The sequence below is a fragment of the Alosa sapidissima genome, chromosome 11 (assembly GCF_018492685.1).
Source record: "Alosa sapidissima isolate fAloSap1 chromosome 11, fAloSap1.pri, whole genome shotgun sequence".
Lineage (NCBI taxonomy): Eukaryota > Metazoa > Chordata > Actinopteri > Clupeiformes > Clupeidae > Alosa > Alosa sapidissima.
Window position 1 is genome coordinate 10770494 of NC_055967.1, and position 23515 is coordinate 10794008.

The following is a 23515-nucleotide window of genomic DNA, read 5'->3' on the forward strand; positions in this document are numbered from 1 at the left end:
CTTTCACATCAGATACATGAGTGGTCCCCAGGGGTGCCCTTGTTTGTCTCTTGCAAATCCCCTCATCGGGGAAGAGTTCACAGGCTGGTTTTAACAACATAAATGTAGCCTCTCGGGACATCTGGGATGGCTGGAGCCAGCATGACCATACTTGTTTCTTTTTTTTGCTGAAAACAGTCACAAAATGAGTTCACAGCCCAGCGCAAGGAGCATCTTCACTACAGTTTAATCTCAAGACCTTACTCAACTGAACAACTACATTGAAGAAAAAGCAATAAAATGCAACAACTTTGCTGTGGCAGGAGTGAAGATGAGCCACGGTCTCATTCCACATTATCATTTCTTTGTACCCTTGGCAGGCTTTGTCTACCTGTGAGACGTCTGCATGAGTGAGTGAGCCGAGGATTGGTGCAGTCAGGTTTATGGAAATACATAAAGCTGAGCTTTTATGGCCGCTTATCTCACATGCCCTTGCACCTGTGTTCAGGAAGTTGATAAACCACCGGCGCATCCATCCGAGACACTCTCACAGACTGTCTTTATGGTCCTGTCCATGCCATTGATCGGAAGGGTCAAACATCACATGTAAAGGGCATCACTCATGCATGCTCTCCCAAAACTTTCAGCAGAAGTCACCTCATGCTTGCTGCATAGTGTTTGTGTGTGTGTGTGTGTGTGTGTGGGGGGGGGGGTGGCTTGCTAGAACAGAGGAACAGATTCAGCAGGAGAAAGAGACAAAGAGACCTGCGCGCTGTAAGAGAAGAGCAGGTTGCGAGCAAGATGATGAGGGGGGGACCGTGGTCTGCTCTTTGTCAGACTCAGTGCAGAAAACGTGTCGCCGGCGGCCAGGAGACCTTGATGCATGGTGGACTCCAGACGACCTCTCTTCTCTTCCCTTCTCTCTCTCTCTCTCTCTCTGTCTCAGACGTAAAATGATGATGAGTTCAGAGAGCTGCTGTTAAATGAGGCCTGCAGTCGGCCTGCATGTTTCACTGCTCAGCCCGGCAGCCGCTTGCTGACTCACTTCCTCTCAGTAAATAAACGATTGCCCATTATTCACCCAAGCAGGCCAAAAAAAAAAGCGTTTTGTGTCTGATTGCCGATGGTGGCTTAGCCAGTTTTTTGGTTCATTCTGAGGTTGAGGTGAAGATATGAGAGTGCATGCAGGAGATTCTCATTGATGATAGAAGCTTAAAAATATAAAACTTTGAGTTGTTTTATGGACTGTAACTCAGGGCTAAATGATGGGTCAAGGTGATGATGCTGATATCCAGTCTGCAGACACTGGTCAGTAATGTGACTGACATTTTTCATGATCATTGAACTACTTTGCTTGCTAACTAACATGAAGGAACAGCTGGAGTAGCAGAGCTGCTTATTTCAAGTAGATTTTTGCTCACTGCAGATTTACCTAAAATATTTTTGTTAGGTAAATTTTCGTGATGTCATAATTTGCGTTACAGTAGAGCAAAACCCTCTAAGAATCGCCAAGGACACCAGTAAAGCATCCCTTGTGTTGCATACCACACAGCACACTAATATAGAAATTTCCCCTGTGTGTGTGTGTGTGTGTGTGTGTGTGTGTGTGTGTGTGTGTGGTACACTCAGTGATGACAGGCGTCAGCTTGGGGCCCTGAGAACAGAGTGTCAGGGACAAATGAGTAGGGCAGTCAAACAACATACATGGGGAATACAAAACAGACTGAGAGAGAGACAGACAGAGAGAGAGAGAAACATGCCCTCAGCTCCTAGTGAAAATAAGTAGCCTGGAGTCTTCTGTGGTGATTGTATTGTGGCATAAAGGCAGAGGACAAAAGGCTATAGTAGTTATTCAGACAGGGATGTGGATACACAAATACAGTGTCTTGAAAACATTAAAAACTGTTTCACCATGAAAAACAATCTCATATGAACAGTGTCCATATTTACTGACATCCATTATTGTTTATCATGTTTGTCAAAGACAAAACATTACATTTGCGTTAAATGTGTTAGATACACGAGGCCTCATTCCATTACAGTCATGCTGAGGATTACATGATTCTATGAAGAGAACAGCAAGAGGAGTGTGTGGAAGCATGAAAGCGATGCTGCAATGCTGTGGAACTACATATTTGTAACCAGTTGTAACATGGGAAGTGCAGACTGCTTTTGTAATTTCAAATATACACAGGTGAGGTGTTAAATTCCCAGTGCTACAGGTAGTGTATTTCACACAGTGGCCAATCTACAACCAAGCCTATTTACCATCAAAGACAAAATCACCAACAAGTCATCATTTTTTGGCAAAAAACATCACCAACAGAACAGCCTTCAATAGCATTTCACTGGGGTTATCAAGCGAGTACCTTCCTTCATCTGTGTTTCACTGAATTAGGCCCAAGACAACTCCAGAAGGCTCAGCAGTGGTATCTGGTGTCCCAGACCCACCCCCCTCCACACTCAGGATGGGTTCTCTGCCAACAAATGCAGACAAATTCTCCGGTCATTCCTATTCATTGCTGTGGCCATTTATGACTGCCCATTTGCCACTTGAAGGAGTACAGGAATGGCTCAATGTGACATGGAATCAGATCTTTGAGTCACAGAGTCCAAAGTGTCAAGCGAGAGATGTGAGGGGACATCATAAAAAGATAACAAAGTTGCGGCAGAAACAGCTTTCAGTAATATTCCTGCTGCACAATTACCTAGAACCAACGAAAAAGAGGACAGGGATAAGGAGGGCAAATAAAATATGATGCTTTTCACATTGTCTGATAAGCTTCATACATCTGACTTCTGGGTCCTGCCTTTCTGATACACTGCCAGTTCTTGGCAGGGTTGAATGTAACATATTTGTGACACTATCACAGCCTTCATGTTTGGTCATTTGGTTGCGCTGCAGCCGAGAAGAAATGGTTCTGCTGACAGCGCTGCCCTGGCAGTGAGAAGCTCAGACAGAGGCCGCTGCCCTGGCAGTGATTGAGCCTCGGCAGCCACCGCTCTGCTGTCACCCCAGACAGAGGGGGTCAGGGATAGGGGGAGCCCTCCGCCAAGACGCCCCTGACATCCATCAGGGATCGGGCCAAGGCTGCCATGACAAATATCCACAATCAATAGCAGCTGTCAGGGGCAACGCAAGACCACAGTCATGCTTGTCAACAGAGTCTGCTTGCTCAGAGTGTTGACAGTAGCAGGATAATTAAGACTTGATCAATCAGGTGTAGAGCACAGGGCAGTGCTAGTGCAATGTGAGTAAGGCCAACAATTACACTTGACACAGTTTGGTCACTAACTGCTTATATCTGTGTTCATGAGGGTAAAACTGGATTGAGGTAAAAATTTTGCAATTTTATTTGCATATAAAGTCAGCTAGATACCATGATGAATAAAAAATGTCATAAACATAGGGTACAAAGCATTTACAGCAACTGAAGTGACTCACCAGCAATATAGACTGTATATATTTTTTTTTTGTGCGAGCAAGATTGCATTTCAACACAGTGCAAAGAAAACAATACACCACAAAGGACAGCGAAGCTCACCAACAGTGGTGGTTTGGTTACAGAAAGTTTACAAGCTTTTGTTTCATCTTCACATTGTATCAAATGTCCTGGATTCCATTAAATAATAAAAAGAAAAGAAAAAAACGATCAAATGAAATTGTTGAGTTCATACTATATATGTAATGTACAACACACACACATACAGACACTCATCCTTAACATTTACAGTCAATACAATTCTAAACTGCCAAGTCACCATCCATTTGAAATTTAATTTCAGTTTCATTTTACAGAGGGGGTAACCAGATTGAAGCTGTTCTCGAGCACATATACCTGCTAAATCGTAACAAATGACCTGTGCATGGTGAGTTTTATGGTGATGGCGAGCAAAAGCCGGAATGGTGGAGTTTGCACAAGGGGAGTCCACACTAAAATCGCACCTCGTTAATGCAAAGGCCTTAAATAAATAAGCAAATATACATCAACAGAGCCACTCTTAAATTAGAAACGTAGGTCAAATACAGTATTGCTGACAAATTGCAGTACCATTAAATGCACTTTTCAGACGAGTCTTTCAAATTAGAAGCTTATGTGTTCTGGTACACAAGCAAATGCCACTGGTAGTCCCAAAAGTTGTCTAAACGGAGGTTCATACAACATGGTATCAATATGGCTGAGTCCAAGAGTTCATTCTCGAAAGGAGCTCCAATGGGTGACTGGCAACAGGTCTCAGACCTGTTCAAGATGCAGTCAGTCCTTTTGCTCCTCCTACGTGTTCCTTGTGTGAGAAGTAGACCAACAATATGGTAAAGTCAGGTACTAAGCTGGCAGTGCTCTCTCAGGAGCTCTGAGGGTTGGCTAAGTCGAAGACGATTGGGGGGTTGGTCGGCTGGTAGCTGGCTGTGCAGGTGGAGGAGTTGATGAATGTTGTGTAGCCATCTGTCATGATACCATATCCTGAGAGGGAAAGAGCGAAACAGAGATGGAGTTAAAAATTACCCTTACCAAAAAAAATATACTAAAAGTTCATCTTATTAAGTAAACTTGAAGTGTAATTCCCAAGTTTACTTTATGTAGTAAGTTTACTAGTATAAATGTACTTGTGGTGTACTATGTTAATATGTCTTAGGACTAAATTGGCCCATTTTTTTCATGAACAACCTCTCTACCTCCGGAGCCACTGCCACATACTGCCAATATACACTTCTAGCCCACTTTTTGGTTCATGTTAGTATACTTAAAACATATCCTCAGCAAACTACAAGTTTAAAGGTGCTCTGTTTGCACAAGTTTAAAGGTGTTATTGTAAGTTAGTATAAGTATAAGTATATATAAATGTTAGTATAAGTATAAGTATATATACTCTTTTGATCCCGTGAGGGAAATTTGGTCTCTGCATTTATCCCAATTCGTGAATTAGTGAAACACACTCAGCACACAGTGAACACACAGTAATCCTGGCGCAGTGAGCTTCCTGAAACAACAGCGGCGCTTAGGGAGCAGTGAGGGGTTAGGTGTCTTGCTCAAGGGCACTTCAGCCGTGCCTACTGGTCGGGGTTAGAACCGGCAACCCTCCGGTTACGAGTCTGAAGCGCTAACCAGTAGGCCACGGCTGCCCCCATGTTTCTAAGCTAAAACATTTTTTGCCACATACAGCAAACATCACCTCACCATCCGCTAGCTGCCTGTGCCCTGAATACACTGTAAAAAAAATGTGGTCTCTGTGGACATCCCAGGCTCCAAAAACGGCAACAAAAACAACACCTGGGGGGTATTCCAAGTACGTAGTTTAGTGACAAACCTGGGTAAGTTAGCTCAGAGTAAGTGGTAAACCTCTACGGCAGAGCCCTACAGCATTGTTTTGTTTGGAGAATGAAGCCATGCAGCTCTTCTATTACTGTAGGAGGTTTACCATTTACTCCGAGTTAACTTACCCAGGTTTGTCAGTAAACTACGTACTTGGAATACCCCCCTGGTCCAGCCTTGACCATAAAAACATTAACTGTTCCAGCCAATCACCGACGAGATAAGTACAAGTATAAGCCAAGTATACTTCCATAAACTTATTTTTGGTAAGGACAAAGTCAGAAAAACAGTGAGACAGAGACAGAATGACGGAGGTATCTCAGGTATCACTAGTATCAGATATGATAGTGGTGTGATTTGATCAGTTGCTCACCCTCGTGTATGTGGCCAAACGCATGTAGCTTGGGACGAACTCTCCTCTGTACCGTGTTCAGGAGTTCTACACAGCCTACCCTCTGTAGATCCCTGGGGACCCAGTCCCGGAAACCTGAGAACATAAACATGGCAAAAAATATATCTATAGACTGTGTTCAAGCCACATATGAATACTGGGGAGCTGTTTAATGACTGCTGAACCAGATGCCAGTGACTTCTGCAAATAGCCTGGGTGGTGAGAGGAAACAGGAGATGTGATTACAATTTGAAAAGGCGATATTTGAGGATAGCTAGCTAATATTTTGGCAGGATTTGGTTAAATAGTTATATAGACCGAAACATGCAGCACTTTCTTTAAAAAATTGGTGCAAAACATTTGAGTAATATATACGGGGTTTTAAAGCCTCGCATTATCAAGGCTTGATTTACTAACCAAATTTAGGCTATACAGTATTTGCGTTTGAGTCACTGCATAAACAAAGCATCTCACAAAACATTGCGAATAATGTGTTCAGATTCTTACAGGGTTTCCATTCGAATCTAATGCATTTGCAAATGGATAATCCTGCATTAGCAGCAGACAGAGTGGCTGTCTGAAAAAACCCTCTGTGGATTTGTCTGCAGAGTACAGAATTGACTGTGAGTTTTCTTTTTTTCTGTCATGAAAAGTGATGCAGACCGGCTCGGTGCGCAGACGGCTGTGTGAGTCATCGGGGGTGGGTGGGGGTGGGGGAGGTAGCTTACCAAGGGGGGGCCCGTGAGTCATGAGGATGTCGATGCCCTCGGGGATCTGGTTCCACTTGTCCAGTAGAGCCTGGCCGCGCGACAGGTTAAAGCCCCAGTTGTTAAACCAGGGAGTCCTGCGGGAAACACAGATAAAAACTCATGAAAACAAAAACAACCTCCCATCTCATCACGGGTGGATATCCTGGCTTCAGAGAGGCTATGCACGTAATACAGACCTAATATGAGGAAATACAGTACATAATCGAGTTGTTTAACTAATTAGGATCCGATGGTTTAGGGAGTGGTTGGGAAGGACACATTTTTGGAACTTTCTGAAGCTAGGATGTCCACCTCTGCTTCTCTTCCAGCCAGGCACACCCTGACTCACACAACAGCCAACAGTGCAGTCCTGTAACTTCACATCACTGAGGCTACTCATTGTTGTGTTGTGTGAGTTAGGCACACTCTAACTCACACAACAGCCAACGGTGCAGTCCTGTAACTTCACATCACTGAGGCTACTTGCTCCACACACTGATTACAAATGGAAGAATGTGAGTGGGGTTAGAGCCGGTAGCAAACAGGCCACTGGACATTTGACCGCTGCCAGAGTATTACATTTCAGATACTGGCTTTGGGCATCTTTGGCAGGGCATAGCCAGAGGAGAGGGAGGAGTGGGGAGACTGATCACGCCTGTCGGTGGCAATGAGCGCAGGCATGTTAATCAGAGTTTTACTCCTCCCTCTGGGATACGGGCGCTCGCCAGCAGCTGGCCGAAATTATGCCCGGGCACTCGCTGATGTATTTACAGCGCACGTGGGGGGACGAGAGCCTTGTGCACAGTGGACAGCTTACACTGAGGGAAGAGGTCTGTGAGCGTACTTGTGCTTGTGTGGAGCTTGAAATGTACACATATACACAAGACAATACAAGAGCATAATTAGCCCAAGTACATTTCAAATTCTGATGTGTGTAATACACATTTATTTGATTGTGGTGGAGGTAGGTAAAGGTAGAAGGCTTGGGCCTGCATGAGAGCAAATAAAGAAGGCTAGCAGACAGGCACAGGCTGAGAGAGCGCGTGTTAAGCTCCATGGCCATGCGTCTGGATCTCTACTGCAGACGTTGTTGTGGCTGGGAGAAGACAACAGACAAACACACGCAGTCAGTGTTGATCACAGTCACTCACGAGCTGCGCACTCGAGCTGCAACAGGGAGGAGAGGGCTCGAGACGCACAGCCGCTTCACAGAAGCCAATATGGGCGGCGAATATGTTTTCTCTGAACTGTTAAATTTGACGATTTTTATGTAAACATTCCATTTCCACGATAACCCTTCATCCAGCTTCACTGTATGTTTGTGGAGGGATTCGCAAATGTTTATGGAGAGCCCAAGGCAAACAAAAAACTGTTTGCAAATGTTCACGAACATTCGCCTATGTTTCTGAATTTGGACGCACCTCAGATCCACTCCACAGTTGAAACAAAGAGAAAATATAATCTCTACAGCATAACCACTGTTGTCTGAGATCCCTGAGTTCACAAAATCACATACAATACCTAACGAAGTGACCAACATCACACTGGACATAATTTGTTGCTGTACCAACTTTCTTTGTCAGATCAGATGTGAGCCCATTGGTAAGCTTTACATAAAAGCCAGGTGCACGAGGCGATATGAACATGGACACAGATAAGAGATGGGCTGTAAGTGGTGGCTGGGCTGGGGGATGTGCCTTCCTCAGCAGCCCCTCTCAGACCTCAGGGCTCCCATCAGCCTCTCACTCAACAAGATACAGAGGGGGGGAGAGGTGGGGGGGTGAGAGAGGGTGAAGGGGGGGAGAGAGAGAGAGGGAGAAAGAGAGAGAGAGCAAACAATCTAGGGACAAGGATGCTTTACACAAAACATTCTGAGGAAAATAAAAACAGACCACAAACCAATGAGGTGCTTCTCATGCCAGTCGAAAAAGGCGTCTGAGTGACAGCTTAACTCTCTGCTTCCTTGTAAAAATCCTTTTTACATAATTTGCTCGGTGACATCTAGAACACACACAATGGGGCCATAGCAAAAGGTTTGGGCATGGTGCCATGAACAGATGAAGACGGGGGAAACTGGGACACTAAACATCCAGCTCTTCCAGGTGGCATCCACAAACACACAAAAGACTGACGAGAAAAGAGTCTGAAACAGGCATACTCTAAAATGATCTTTTAAGCCACAATGAGAACTTGGGATGCATGTCAGCGCCGAAGGGACAGGAGATTTAGGAACATACAGGGGGTTTGTTCTTTGCTCAACTTGAGTTGTGTTGTTAAATTCATGACCTGGTCCAAGCGTTGGGTTGGCATGTTCAAGACTTAAATTCATCTTCAGTTGCTCACTGAGTCTTTCTGAATAGCAAGAAGTATCTGAAGTCTGAGGAAAGTCATTTGATCTTTTATTTTCATTCCAAGAGCAACATAAGTAAGTATATATACTCTTTTGATCCTGTGAGGGAAATTTGGTCTCTGCATTTAACCCAATCCGTGAATTAGTGAAACACAGCACACAATAATCCCGGCGCAGTGAGCTGCCTGCATCAACAGGGGCGCTCGGGGAGCAGTAAGGGTTTAGGTGCCTTGCTCAAGGGCACCACTCAAGGGCACCACTGGTCGGGGCTCGAACCGGCAACCCTCTGGTTACAAGTCCAGAGTGCTAACCAGTGGGCCACGGCTGCCCAACATGACAGCATAAGAAGCGAGGTGACTACCAGCAGAATGATACAACCTGTCCAAGGGGAATTTAAGTGAAATGCAACCGTCCACTGGCTTGTCATGAGGATGCACTCTAAAATACCTTCCTGCTTATGCACAATGGTTAATGTGTTTACTATGAATACCAACAGAAACATGGGGATCAAATGACCACAATTAAAAAACAAATGGAGTGACAGGACAAAAAAAAAACTCTAACAGATCCTATCAGCTCGGGGGAATATCCGGAGATGATATATCTGCCCACTATCATTGTATCCCCTGTAAAAGCCATCCTGTGTTTGTTGATCCATCAGGAGCCATGGCTGTTAGGGTTCCTGTGAGGGGTGATAAGGACCATGGGGCTGAGGACAGAAACAGACAGACAGACAGAGAGAGAGAGAAAAAGAGAGAGAGAGGGTGCCCTGGCTGGCTAGCTCTGGGGCTTTGAGTGGGCTTGGCGGACAGGCTGCTGGCCCGGTGATTGATGGCCGGGTAAAAAAAGCTGAGTGGCTCCTTTAGAGGCTGGCGCGCCGGCTCTTTCTCAGGGGGCCAATCCTTCACCGGCCGTTAGGCTCAGAGGCACGCGGTCTGGCGCGGCACGTGGGCCGGGGGCAGCCTCCTCCGCTCCTGCTCTCTCTCTGTCTGTTTCTCGCCCGCGCCCCACCCCACCCCACCCCACCATCTCAATCTTCAATTTTTTGTTTTTTGTGGATACTGTTTTTAGAATTGATTTAGATTAAGTGTTATTAAGTAGAATTTGTATTTTAGTATATTTAGTATATTCTTTATCTTCTACTGTCCTCATTGCTTAGTTGTGTTTTTTATATTATATACTTTTAATTACTTTTTTCTGCTGTTAGTGAATGTGTGTGTGATGTCTGTATGCTACTGAGACCTTGAATTTCCCCTTGGGGATCAATAAAGTATCTATCTATCTATCTATCTGTCTATCTATCTATCAATCTATCATCCCACCACCAGACGACCCCACAGAAGCCAGACGGCAGCTATAGAATATGAGAGAGGGGGGCGTCCTCTGAAGTGTCACCTGTCTGTCACTTGGCTGAACAGTGCACAGATGCTCAGACACACACACACACACACACACACATACACACACCCATTGGACACGGTTACACACAGTCGAAGTACCAAAATCTTCTGACGAAAGCAGCATGTGAGATGGGAGTGGGTTCCATCTAGCTTGAAACCAGCAAATGGACAAATACCAAGACCTCAGCTTTCAAACAAACGCACCCCCATATGATATATGATGCCAGTGTGCCATCCTCTCCATCTTCTCAACCACCAGAGTCACAGCTGTGGAGCTCCCTTTGCATGTCCCTTTGCATGTGTTATGTCTGTGTCAACCCCTGCACAGGGGCAGGCAGTGGCCGTGGTGGATTGGGCAGCCAGCTGTTGCAGCTCTGAGGGACCTGCCTGTCTGCCTGTCCCCTTAGGGTTATTTATGAAGCAGCCCCCGTGGTGCAAATGCTGGGGCCTGCACCTCCCTCCCGTCCTCGCCCAGCCACGGAGGAACATTCAAATATTAATCCTGCCCTGACACACAGGGGCCAGCCAGAGAGAGAGAGAGAGAGAGAGAGAGAGAGAGAGAGGGAAGAAGAGAAAGAAAGTGTATGTATGAGAGAGAGAGAATGGAAGAGAAAGTGTGTTAGTGCATATGTGTGTGTGTGTGTGTTTTGTGCATGGTATGCATGTGTGTGTGTGAGAGAAAGAGAGACTGTGTGTGTCTAAGAACGTGTGAGTGGAGTGTGTGAGTAGTGTGTGTATGAGAGAGAGGGCTTTGGAGCAGGGGAGGTGAGAGAGAAACGGACATGGGGGCAGGCGAGTGGACAGAGGTTCTGCACAGGAGTGCTGGGGGAGGCAGAACAGGACGCGAGACGCACAGTGACAATACAAGCACTTCCAGTGTGCCTCTGGGACTGTGGACAGCACCACACCACACGCGCCTGTGAAACACACTCGCTTCCCCAGTCACATATGCTTAGCAAGGGGAGCCTGAGCTGTCCAGGAGCATCCATCCCCTTAGCTGCCTAGCTCTAATAGCCTAGAATCAGCTACATCCTTCTGGACTCAGCCTCTCTGGTTTCTCCATCATGGGCATGACATTATCCACTCCACCCCCCCTCCCCACACACACACACACACACTCTTTCTCTCCCACTCACACATTAACTGGGAACCCCCTCAGTGAAATCAATCAGCCGACTTGTTTACGAAAGGGCATGTGACTGGCTCCTTCATAGGTCATTAGAGTCGTTGTTGCTGGGCCGATGCTCATTATAAAGCACTTATTTTATGTCATTATGCTATAAGGCTGCTAATGGCAGTGGGAAACAAACAAACACACACACAGACAGACAGACACACACAGACAGACAGACACACACACACACACACACACACACATAAGACAGATGCACACACAGTCACACACACAAACAAACACACACACACATACACAAAGTAAGAGGAGAGCTGGTACGAACAGCTCACAGCAGCAGTGGTAAGTTCACCTCCCAACCCCCCGGTGTATGCAAATAGAGGGAACCAGCAGGGGCCGTGGAGAGATGGGAAAACATTTGTTTAAGCTTCGCTTCCTGTTTGAAGGTCCTCTCTGCAGAGGCAGTGGTGGGTCACCTCCTAACTCATGTACAGCCGCAGGGAACCTCTTCCTCTTTCTCTCTCTTCCTCCCTCTCTCTTTCTCTCTCTCTTTCTTTCTGTCTATCTCTCCCTCTCTCAGCATAAGCAAGTGGAAGAGGAACTCAAGTGCTCTTCGTGCGAGATACTCACTCAAATCTAGCCAAATCAAACTGCCCTTCTGCCTTCCCCACACGTACCCCACCCCCGTGCCCCCAGGCTGTTCTGTGCACTGGCTTGGCCCCCCTCTTGTGGTCGCCCACCCAGTGGGCTCATCCTGGTCTAGGAACAGTTGCTGCCATCGCCACTGCCAGTGATGACAGCACCGTGTGGGAGTACAGTAGACTGGAGTGTGCATGACTTCCCAATTAATGCTGAGAAATGACAACACCTTAAGGTGAGAGGTCACTTCACAATTGAAGCCGCGGGCAGGTAAGGCACCGAGGCAGGGGGAGGGGCGGCATGCGCCAAGCAGACAATGTGCAGTTGTGGAACGGTATGTAAGGATAGGAACTAGGACATCTTTCAAAAACAGACTTTATTTATCGTCACAGATTATTAAAAATGGAAGACGAAAATAAAATAAAAACATTAAACTGAATATTCTATTTGGCTAGTTCCTGAGTTTTCTGAGGGCTCGAGGAAGCACAAAGAGAACACTGTGTGAGAGAGTTTAAAGAATTCACATTTTCACCTTCACATTTCACCTGGGCCTTATCAAACTCCATAGTGTAGTTTGCTTCAGTTGGCCACAATGGTGTTAGAGCAATTGGTCACAATCACATGCGCTTGTCTTGTCTTTCACAAATACTGGCACTCAAGAGCTGAGCAGTGAGATACACTTTTGAGCTCTCAACTTCAGTTCTCAGCTGACACTCTCTCTCACACTCCCCCCCTCTCCCTCTCTCTCTCTCCCCCTCCTTCCTTCCCTCTCTCTCTCTCTCTCTCACTCACACACACACACACACACACACACACACACACACACACACACACACACACACAGAGACATGCACCAGACTGCACAGCCTAACCTCTCCACCCCTGGCTCCGTTCCAGTTCCCATCCATCTGACTGACAAACCAAAACCCGACAGGAAATCAACCATGCAGATGAGCCTGAGACAACGGGCAGTTTCAACAGTCGATAACTGGCACTGCCCGCGTGGCGTGGGCATTTGGGTCGAGAGGGGTCGAGTCTGCACGCCTTTCCTGTGCCGGCACCCCCGCAACCCGACGCCACTATGGACACACATCCTACACTGACTGCCGCGGTGCAAAGCTTTTTGGTTTTTCTCGTTTGATGCGTTTGAAGTGTGAGTCTGAAAGCCCACGCCATGGTATGGTTTCCGAGGCAACCCTATGGCCACACCCTCCGTCCCCTGTCCTCTCTCCCTCTCCCGCTGTGTGCTTGTCCTGACAGTTACCCAGACTGAACCCGTCGGGTCACATGACTGAAGTCTGCCTCAGGGGCGTAAGAGGATTAGGGGAAGTCTTTGATTCCCCCGCTCAGCCCAGCCTTCCAAGGCCTTCATCAAACCAATCGCCACCGTTCGACGGCTCCATGACACACATATCATAGGGAGTGTGGGATGAGAGAGTGTCTGCCAGACAGTCCGAGGGATTAGGAGATATCTGCAGTAACTCTGAAGAGTACTTTACACGACTACCACTAACTCTCAAATACAAGATCCAAGGTCAAGGTTGTCTGTTGGCATTAGAGATAATCAAGTCAAGGCAGAAAACAGACGTGCTCTCTCACGGACACTGCATATGATACTGGTGTAATCTGGACATGAACATGACTTGTCTTGAACCACAGGCTGTCTGTCTGCCTGTCTGCAGCTTGGGACTTTCACTGGGGCATGTCTGCCGTGGGGGCCCGGGCTGTGACCTCTGTACTGACCGGGGGCCCAGGGTGGCAGGGGTCACGGCGGCCCGCTGTGAGCCTGCCCTCAGAGGGGCTTGTCGGGGTCAGGCCCCCTCATTTTGATCCCTCGCTCGCAACAAAGGGGCCAGGATGTGTCCGACACAAAGGCCACATCCTGCCACAGAGGCTGGGAAAAGAAAAGCCGCGGCCAGCCCAGAAGCTCAGAGCCGCCCGCAGCAGACCTCCCACCATCATCCTCCCTCTCTCTTCAATGCCTTTTCCGCCCAGCACGGCTTTGACTCCCAACCAAGATAATCTTCCCCGCTCAACGGCTGAGGATGGAGATGAAAAGTGGGCTTTTCTCCGAGGCTTTTGCTACAGAACTTGGAAATGTTTCCCAGATTAAAAAAAGATGAACTGAACAGCAATACACCTTTGAAGGAAGAGATATACTGTTTCAACTTAAAGACCTCCAGGTGCCTCTTGCAGAACAGACAGATACACACACACATACACACACACTTGCCAGCTCAGTGAATGGCATATTTGCACAAAGAATTATCTTGTCCATCTACCTGCAGACTGTTCTCTGATGACGGCAGGGCTTCCATACTAATTCAGCCTTACGTCAGTCCCCTCACTCTCCTAAATGACTTTCTGCGAGACATCCATCTACACTTACACTTGCATTGTAACTCAAACTCCTGCCAGATGCCTCCCCAGAGGAAGACCCTCTGCCTGTCCTCCTCTTCTGCGCTTGTGTGAGAATGTGTGTGCAGTGCAAGAGAGATGGACTAATAGGGACCAGAGCATGGGGTGAGGGGTGGGGGAGGTATGTCCTTCCGAAAAGTGTGCTGTATGTGAGGGTATAAGCTGCTCCTGAATGATTGCAGGCTTTGGTGTAATTGAGGGATGTGGCTGTGTACACCCTGACAGACAAGTCTGGCCAGGAGCACTTGCCTTGAAACACCAGGTCCTGACGTGTAGAGACACGGACATGTCTTTGAGGGTGAGGGCTCAGAGCACGGCTGCTCTGACTGCATTCGTGCTAGTCCAGGCCATAATAATCTCTCAAATGAAACCTCCATTTTATGTTGTGAACTCCCACACTCAAAGGACACATGCCAAGCTGTGGCACGAGCGGTTGACTAAGTCAGTGCTCGTCGTAAGAGGTAAATGCAAATCCTTAAATAGACTCAACACACAAACACTCTCATTTGAAGGTGTACTGTACGTGGGCGTCCTCACATGAAGAACACACACCGGGCTGAGCGGTTGTGTGTGTGTCGGGTGGACACGGCAGCGGTGGTGCAGGCAGCTTAGCGCTGGCTCATCTTCCACCGAGAATCGGCCCAGGCCATAAATCAGCTTGGACTGTCAACAGTTACTGTAGCGGTGGCCCAGACATATGCTGTGGACGCACGACTCAGCATAAAAAAGAGGAATGAGGTCAGTTCAGTCTGACCAGAACCCCCCCCCAGGCTGCCCACCACACAGCTTATTACAGACTTAAATAGGTCCCTCTCAAACATGAAACAATTTACAAGCTACCAAGCAGGGGAAAAACTTCACAGGATGGGTCAACCGTTGTATTACCTTTAAGTCTTGTGGAAGGATATAGAGTTGGACTAGCCTCACATAGCCCACATAGCTTAGCTTTGGCTGGAAGTTCGCCGACCCTCAGGCTAAAAATCTCTCTGATCCAAAGTGGAGAGGGAGCAGGGAAAATAAATATGTGGACGGAAAGCTCAAAAATGAAAAGTCAATTGCACTTGACAGTGGAATAGCCTGACAGAGCCTTTCTGTCCCCAGCTGAAGCTTATTTGCTTTTGAGGAACGCTTATCTCCTGCCCACCACAGCCGTTCAGCTACAAAACCGTGAGAGCCTCCATGTTCCTCTATAAAAAAAAGCATTACACAGGAGAAATGAACCTTCTAACCTTCAAGTCTTTTACAACAAGAACAACAGCCATCTTGAATGAAATGTAGATGGTTTCACTTTGTTTTTCGTATATCTGAAAGTTTTATGCAATGCATACAAAATAACAACTTGAATTTTGTAAGAGATAATGGGAATCCATCTGCAAATCGACAATATAGGACATCACCATATAGTATTTCACACCACTGGAAAACAACTAATGCAGTGGATGACTGCACATGTTGTAACATGTGTTTACTACATTAGAATAACAATGCTTGAGTTGCTTACCAGGGTGCACCGTATATCCTGAATCCCTTGACTGTGGTTTCTGAGTCTTGGAGATAAATACAGTTTGTGAGAAAAGACTGCACATTGTCAAAGTCCTCAAGTCTCAACTTGGAGATGGAGGGAAAGCGGTAGTAATCCTGCTTGACCAGCTCTGACATGAAGTCCTTATCAAAGGTCAGCTCATGGTTCCCAGCGATGACAACCTTGGTCTCGTGAGGTAGAGTACCTGTAGGTGAGGGTAAAATAAAAGGTATCATTCATATTTGGAAACTTGAATGTTAGTATAGTATAGTATAGTATAGTATAGTATAGTATAGCATAGTATATATACTCTTTTGATCCCGTGAGGGAAATTTAGTCTCAGCATTTATCCCAATTGGTGAAACACACTCAGCACACAGTGAACACACAGTGAGTTGAAGCACACACTAATCCCGCCCCAGTGAGCTGCCTGCAACAACAGCGGTGCTCAGGGAGCAGTGAGGGGTTAGGTGCCTTGCTCAAGGGCACTTCAGCCGTGCCTACTGGTCAGGGTTCGAACCGGCAACCTTCCGGTTAAAGTCCGAAGCGCTAACCAGTAGGCCACAGCTGCCCCTAACAGCACAGACATGTCTAAAAATCAAATATCTGGAGGAACTGTGGAACAAAAGCTACAAAGCCAGTTGGAGACATGTAATTACGCTTGCATATTTCACTATCTATTTCCCAAGTGAACCGTGAGCCAGGGAAGGAGTCTGGTGAAGGATTAACCGCTGGTCATTAATCATGGACATCCTCTCATACGCTCACCCTGCCCATTCAGTCCCAACACGGCCAAGAGCGCCCCTATCAGATCACGGTCACAGGCCAGTGCCCTGTGTTAATATACCTGAGTAGTTAAAAGCCAGGTCTGTGGCTAGAAAATCCCTTTTAATTAATAGTGAGGACTACATTGCAGTGGTAGAAGACTGCAGTGGCAAGTCTGAGTCCCATAACCTAGGTATGATAAGGATTCGAATAGGACCCTGGCTTTACACAGTGGTGCAGAAACTATGGAGGCTTTCTGTGAGATAAGAAAAGGGGAGAGGGGAAAGCAAATTATTGGTTTTTGAAGCTCAGGAGAGCTGGGGATTATTTCAGTACATTTGGAATGTTGTTCACATCTACACTGTAGTATGACCTCCTCCAATCCTGTCTACAAAGACAAGCCTGAAGGTGAAATACTTCTCATTTTCAAACACTTAACTTGTGGTTAAACAGGTTAAAAGAGGCAGGATTGAGGAGAACTGCTTGGACTGCGGTCTGTAATCAAGAGACAAACATTTACAAGATCTGCTTGTGTTACACGAGACCTTTCATAAACCAATCAGGTGCCTTCATCCTCTTTTGGAGGTCAACATTCTTACACTAACTCTGAAGTGGGTTGTGCAATTAATCAAATTACTGGATTAATTGACAATTATGACTTTCAATGATTATGAAAACAATATAATCGTAATATAATGATTCTTTTGTTATATTACATTTTGCAACAATGCTCTCATTTTGTCTTGAGTTATAAATCCAGCACTCCCCTTTCCTTTACAGTGGCTAAATACATGAACTGTTTTTGCATGTTTTATTTGTTTTTCAACTTAATTATAATTTAACCTACTGTTAAATTGTTTTATCTTTAGAAAAGGGAAAATGTTCCCAAAATCATTGAGTAATTGAATGTTAATGTAATCTCAATATTGAATTGAATTGATTATGATTATGATTATTGAGCATCCTGCCCCACCCTGAAAGACAATAAGAGGAACTTTTTAAGATAGTACCTCAAACATTACACTGGTAATACAGGTTTGTTGTAAGGTGCTGCATGTACAGGTGTGTGGAGTATTTAATATCAGATGTCAAGGGGTAGAGGAGAGGACATTTCTTACAACAAAGGGGGATAAGAAATCTCTTGTTTCAACCTTGGAACGCTAATGTACAGTTGAAACTAAGCAGTGATGAGTCCTTCATAGAAGGTGTGGATCCCACCACACATTCTAACAGTAGAATGCAAGATTATATGCATTAGAAAAATGATCAGATAAAGGCATTCAGTACCCTGCGGATCGATGGCTATAAGGTGTGCATGAAGCAGAGAAGATGTAAGTCCTTACCTAGCCAGTCATTAAACTTCTTCACCTCGGATGGCAGGCCCAGCTCTGTGAAGTCACCCGTGTGGAGCAGGACGTCACCGTACGGCATCTGGATGCCATCTGTCCTTGAGTGTGTGTCCGAGATGCAAACGAAACGAGTGTGACCTGCAGGCTTGGGGGCATCGTAGGGGATAGGCTCCACCCTGGAGTAAACCAAACAAGCAAAGACCAACAATTTTACTGAATAGTGCTAAAATGATTTCTGCCAGTATTTCTGCTGTTTCTACCTAGGCCAAACCAACACAGGAAGTTCCAGCTTAATCAACTCTAGACCCATGTGGTACATGTCTCGTCTGGCAAATTCAGGTCAGCAGGATACATTGCCCTCTCAAGCGCTATAGATTAATGATGTCGGAACAATTAGAATTTTACACCTGCTGGCCAACTGTGGACACCCATTCATTTCAAAGTAAGAGCAGTGTGAATCTGAAATCTATGAATAGCATGGCCCATTCCAGTTTCCTTTGGCCAAGCTGTTTGCTGCCATAGAAAGACCCTTGGTTACCCCAGCAACAAATTACAGTGATTCTACTGAGGTGCCCAAACTGGCATTATGAGGACCAAACCTCAAGATAACCTTCATTACCTCAACAATACAGTATTCCCAAAAGAGACAGGACTGACCAGCTGCCCAGAGCAAAGGGACTAACTGAAGACTCAAATCACTGATTGAACGAATCACAGATTTATGTATGACATACTCTTCCAATGTTCCAAGACAGAATTCACAGAAATGGTTGAATGTGATATGTTTTCACATTTCTAGAAATGTTTTTAGACAAATAAATGAAATGTACCACAATCACATTACTGACTCTCCTGGCTGGACACCCATACACAATAAAAGTATGCTTATATTTAGTTTGTACCACACTGAAATGCAGCACTGGACATCTTGGTTTTCATACTTAAATTACTTAAATGTATAAAAATAGGATCTAGAGTGACACCTGCCTCCACCAAGCAGGCGACCAAGCTAATCACCTCGCATAGGCACTCATTACATCTCAATCATTACCATTCAATAGCCCAGTTCCTCACAATTGAGCGGCGACCCCACAGGTCAAAGAGACACTGTTGAGAGGCTAATCAACTGCAGTCACCTCTGACCCCTTAAGTTAATAAATACTAGAGCAGACAGAGGTCTGGCCCTGTACCTGTCAGGAAAATGGCAATTCAGCCTTAAATGGCATTTGAGATATAATACAGGGCAGATGTCCTTGTAGCTCACTGAAGTCATACAGCATTACGCCAGAGATGTAGAGCTTTTGTCAAGTCCGAGCGAGGGCCACATACTATAGCAGTGTGTCACGTGCTGTCAGACAAACTATGGAGTTATTTTCTTTTCTTTTTTTTTAATAACGCAAACCATTTGAAAGACTTAGACATTTGTTTGGCTTTGCTATTTTGTTGAGGTAGAACTACACTCAATGCACACAATGGTGAGTTGAAAAAAAATCAGAGGAATGAGGAGCAGGACCTTTGAATCAGGAGGACCTTGAGTAGATGTTAGCTGTCACTTAAGTCTGTATATAGCAAGTTTCATAGAGGTTATTCTACTTCAGGGTTTTTTAACAGCAGATCACTGGGCCATGACTATGAATTGAATCAGAAGGTTAAATCATGTTCCAGAAAGACATTTAGTGTTTCCCATACATTGACTTATAGGTGGCGGCCCACCACAATATCAACATTGACCACCACACAATGATTTTCCAGGTTGTACTAAATTGTACTTAAATCTGGTTAGCATCATTAAAAACTGTTGTATTCAGATTCAAGTTAATTCTGCAAACCTACAACCACAAATAAAATTAAATTATGTTGGAAACACTGACATGTAAATACAAGAAAAGTATGAGATAGGGAAGTGGCCAAGAACCATAGCTGCAAATATTGCAATAAATTGCCAGTTATAATGTATGACAAATTTCTTAAATCTGATCATTATACAGTCTAAAGCTTTTCAATGGCCTGTGATTGAAGTATTTAACATATATCAGGTTTGTATGTCCTAAATACGTTATATCCCCCTGAGAGTAGGAGTGTGATGGCTAAAGATGTTGCAAGAAACAGGCCAGGTGTCAAAACTGGTCAATACAACAATCAATCAGAGAATAAAACAGTCAAACAATTAATCAATACCTCAATTTAACCAATTATCTGCATGTGTTGGGCACTCTTTCAATAAAAGAAATGAGTCACATGAGGGGATAGTAAATATAAAATCACACACATCCACACACACACTCAGAGAGAGAGAGAGAGAGAAAGAGCATACTCACATATGCACATGTGGTGGCTGGAAGCGGCTCTGGTTGATGTTGTAGTGGGTGAAGGCTTGTGTGGGATTAGTGCTGTACTCATCCACTGAGATGCTGGCCTTGCTCTGAGACGAGATCCTGTGTGCCATGGCTTGGCTGAAGGGGACATGAGCAGGTCAGAAAGGTCCAGGTTCCAACTCACACAGAAACATCCTCCAGAAGAATGGCACATCGGTAGGCTACTGACACATCTGAACAAGCAAGCCCAAATACATTCATGTCAACACTTTTTCGACAAATGAATTGCAATGCAGAAATCAATGTCCACTAAGAACATAAATCTGTGTTGCAGTGAGAAGGTGCAAAGGCCAAGTCACTTTTTCTTACAGTTACAACACATTTTCAAGATTTCAGTCATCTCATCATGAGGAGAATCACATCATCTCATTAGTCAGCAGGCCGAGAAACAGTGAAACCTCGCCTATAACAATATTGTATTAACTAATACAATTCATTAACAAATAACAAGTTAACAAAAAGAATGAACAATATGCTAGTATTTAATACTCAGAACCAGCTATTGTACACTGACAGTAGCTGTCTGGCTCATTCAGGGCGCTGAACTTGACCTTGCCCGCGCATGACTTCATTGATTAGCTTTAGAACATCCACCATTTGTTCTAGGCTACTGTGAGCAATTTTAAACATATAAAATAAAAATAAAAAACCGAGAGCGTAAGTTTGACATTGCTCAATATTTCTATTGGAAATAGCCTATAGCTTAAGTGTGTTTGGCATTAAACCTACATCGGACTCAAATAAATACTACTATACTACTATAATAGCCAGTGACTCAAGTAACGTTAAACAGCACTTTCCAAATATAGTTTCGCGTTATCTCTTGCCACTCATGACTGAACTTTGCTCTAAGCACCTGGCTGCAGTTACAGTCTTAAAGAAAATATTGCTCAAACATGAGACTTGACGACGGGGTCCTAACGTAGTTGGCTGACACTGGAAGACTACACTATACAGCCTAACTAACTCGCCGTGGAGTTGTCATTTATCAATGAAATCGACAACCAGGTTTCCTTTACTTGAATAGACATGAATAAGTTTCTGATCTAAAACGTCAACTTATTTTATACTTTCAAGGATAGACTACTATACACCAAGGTGAACCTTTGACACCATGCATTACAGACAAACGTATTCCCACTTCTCCAATTGCATTGTAACGTTCCGCGAATCGCAAGAAACAACTGAATGGCAAAACATGAAACTACTTAGGCTCCATGGCTGTAATCGTATGTAATAGCTTATGTAGCAATTATGATATGATATAATATTGCATTTCACAAAGGCTACACGACCGAGAGATATCCTAGTCTTTCTCTTTCTCCCCTCTAGATACATGACAAACCTCAAACCCAACCGCTTTGTGCCTCGTTATGTACGCGCGATTTCCTTCTTGAAACGGCTGCTGAATACCTTCTTCCGTGGTCCGAAATGTGTCGTGGAGACCTTTCTGCGTGATCTGGTATGATATTCCGCGGGAAATAGGTGGAATTTCGATACCTTGACAGGCTAAGGTCGTGGCGGGCAGGGCAGAACCTTCGACCCCGAGGGTCTCTCCTCTGGCTTTCACTGAAATGCGACAGACGAAGTGGGAGGGAGAGATAGAAAGACATGGGGAGAGAGCAGCTTCGGTGTGGGAGGAGGGGACGCCCGAGAGAGCAGCTGTAATGAGCGCAAACGGCCACTGGGGTCAGGGAGCATGGTAGCCTACAGTAGCAGCGGCTCACTATTACATTTCAAAATAGAATACATTAGAAACAATTTCTACTACGATGTTACAATACATTGTTCTATTGTTACAATTGCAATGCTACATTGTTGCAATGTTAGAATAAACAATTACTTTGAGATGAGAACAATAATGCAACATTGTAGTCATATGATCACAGTGATTCAAATATCCTGTTGATCAAATACTTTCAGGATTCTTTTAAAAGCATACCCTATCGCAGATTACAGTGTACGCATCCCCGTTTTATGTATGAAAATTATGTTTTTCAATACAGTACTAGCCGGTTGGCCTGTTATTATATGGCTGTATGGTTACTTTTCTTTATCATATAGCCTGTGTGTAAGCTTGTATGCATACGTTTTTAGCTTCTTTCTGTGTTTTTAGCGTCGCATTGATAGGCTATTACATTATAGGCTTATGTCTTTCTCTGATATGTGCCTTTTGAATCAACATATTGATTTAAATCTCAATCTTTCATTTCACTCCTGGTATTGACAGCTACCCAAGCTGTTTTGCAATTTGGAAGTGTAGTTGTTTTACTGGATTGCATATTTACTTGTGTGTCTGATGTGTGACCGCTGCCTGTGACCTCAAAGCATGGTGATGCCATGAAGCAGATTGCCTAGTCTTAACGGCATTGTTACTCCTGTGAATTTTCCTTCATTGAGCTCACTTTTACTAACCAGCTCCTTATAAAGAAATCAATCGGTCTAATTGCTTTGAACCATGTAAGCATCTATACAGTGTCTTACTCCTGCAGTCACCGACTACAGTGATACTGCCATCCATATCCATATTTTCTTATGAATTAACTGAATATAGGCATTGGATCTATTGATTTTCCATTTATTTAGATGTGAAAAAAGAGCTGTGTCATTATGAGTTTGTCTGGCTTTTTTGTTTTTTTCTTTCTGTGCTACATGAAGTATTCAGGTATGTGATTCATGTCAGAACACAAGGAGATGGAGGAGGGGGGAGGACAGGATGACTGAGGGCTTCACTTCCATGGCAACCAGACTGTTCAGTGTTCCATGCCGTCTGTCCATGCTTTGAGCTCCTCCACGGAAGGCTGCAGGAAGACATGCCACCACCAAGGCTTTCATCTGTGCCTGAAAGAGTGCATGCACAAAGACATTCAGATTGGAACAATAAGCAGTGCCTCTGTGACTTCAAAAGACCCCTATGCACTCTCTTTATTAAAATGCTTAAGTTGAGGCACAAGGATTTCCTTGGTTGCCAATTACTTTAGCGGGCAGAGGAAGACACTTTAACCCACTATTGTATCATTATTCTCATTGAACACAATTCTCTCCGCCATATGTCCAGGGTACCATCACAACACTTTTATAAAAAAAAAGGGCAGTTCTTGTGAAGACATTTCACAACTTTGGTACAGTCTCCC

The 23515-nt window shown here is 44.9% G+C and overlaps 1 protein-coding gene across 2 annotated transcripts; it reads right to left on the minus strand.

Moving 5' to 3' along the window:
• Window positions 1-3309: 3309 nt before the first annotated feature.
• mpped2 (metallophosphoesterase domain containing 2b) lies at window positions 3310-22058 on the minus strand. Of its 2 annotated transcripts, none has more exons than XM_042110715.1 (7): window positions 21882-22058; window positions 20325-20554; window positions 18001-18182; window positions 15872-16097; window positions 6411-6526; window positions 5665-5778; window positions 3310-4442 (listed from the first exon to the last, which is right to left on the minus strand). In XM_042110715.1, the coding sequence occupies exons 2-7, from the start codon at window positions 20450-20452 to the stop codon at window positions 4324-4326; spliced, it is 885 nt and encodes a 294-aa protein (XP_041966649.1). In that variant the 5' UTR covers window positions 20453-20554; window positions 21882-22058; the 3' UTR covers window positions 3310-4323. The 2 variants fall into 2 exon arrangements, with proteins under 2 accessions (XP_041966649.1, XP_041966648.1); XM_042110714.1 differs by having other exon boundaries at window positions 21795-22057.
• Window positions 22059-23515: the final 1457 nt, after the last annotated feature.

What these genes read in the sequence shown, in the direction of transcription:
- mpped2 (XM_042110715.1), bottom strand. Translation starts at nt 20,452, where the DNA reads ATGGCACACAGGATCTCGTCTCAGAGCAAGGCCAGCATCTCAGTGGAT. An exon ending in GACTCACGGGCCCCCCCTTG is followed by an intron (nt 5,779 to 6,410) that starts GTAAGCTACCTC and finishes TTATGTTCTCAG; the next exon opens with GTTTCCGGGACTGGGTCCCC. An exon ending in GTTTGGCCACATACACGAGG is followed by an intron (nt 4,443 to 5,664) that starts GTGAGCAACTGA and finishes TTTCCCTCTCAG; the next exon opens with GATATGGTATCATGACAGAT.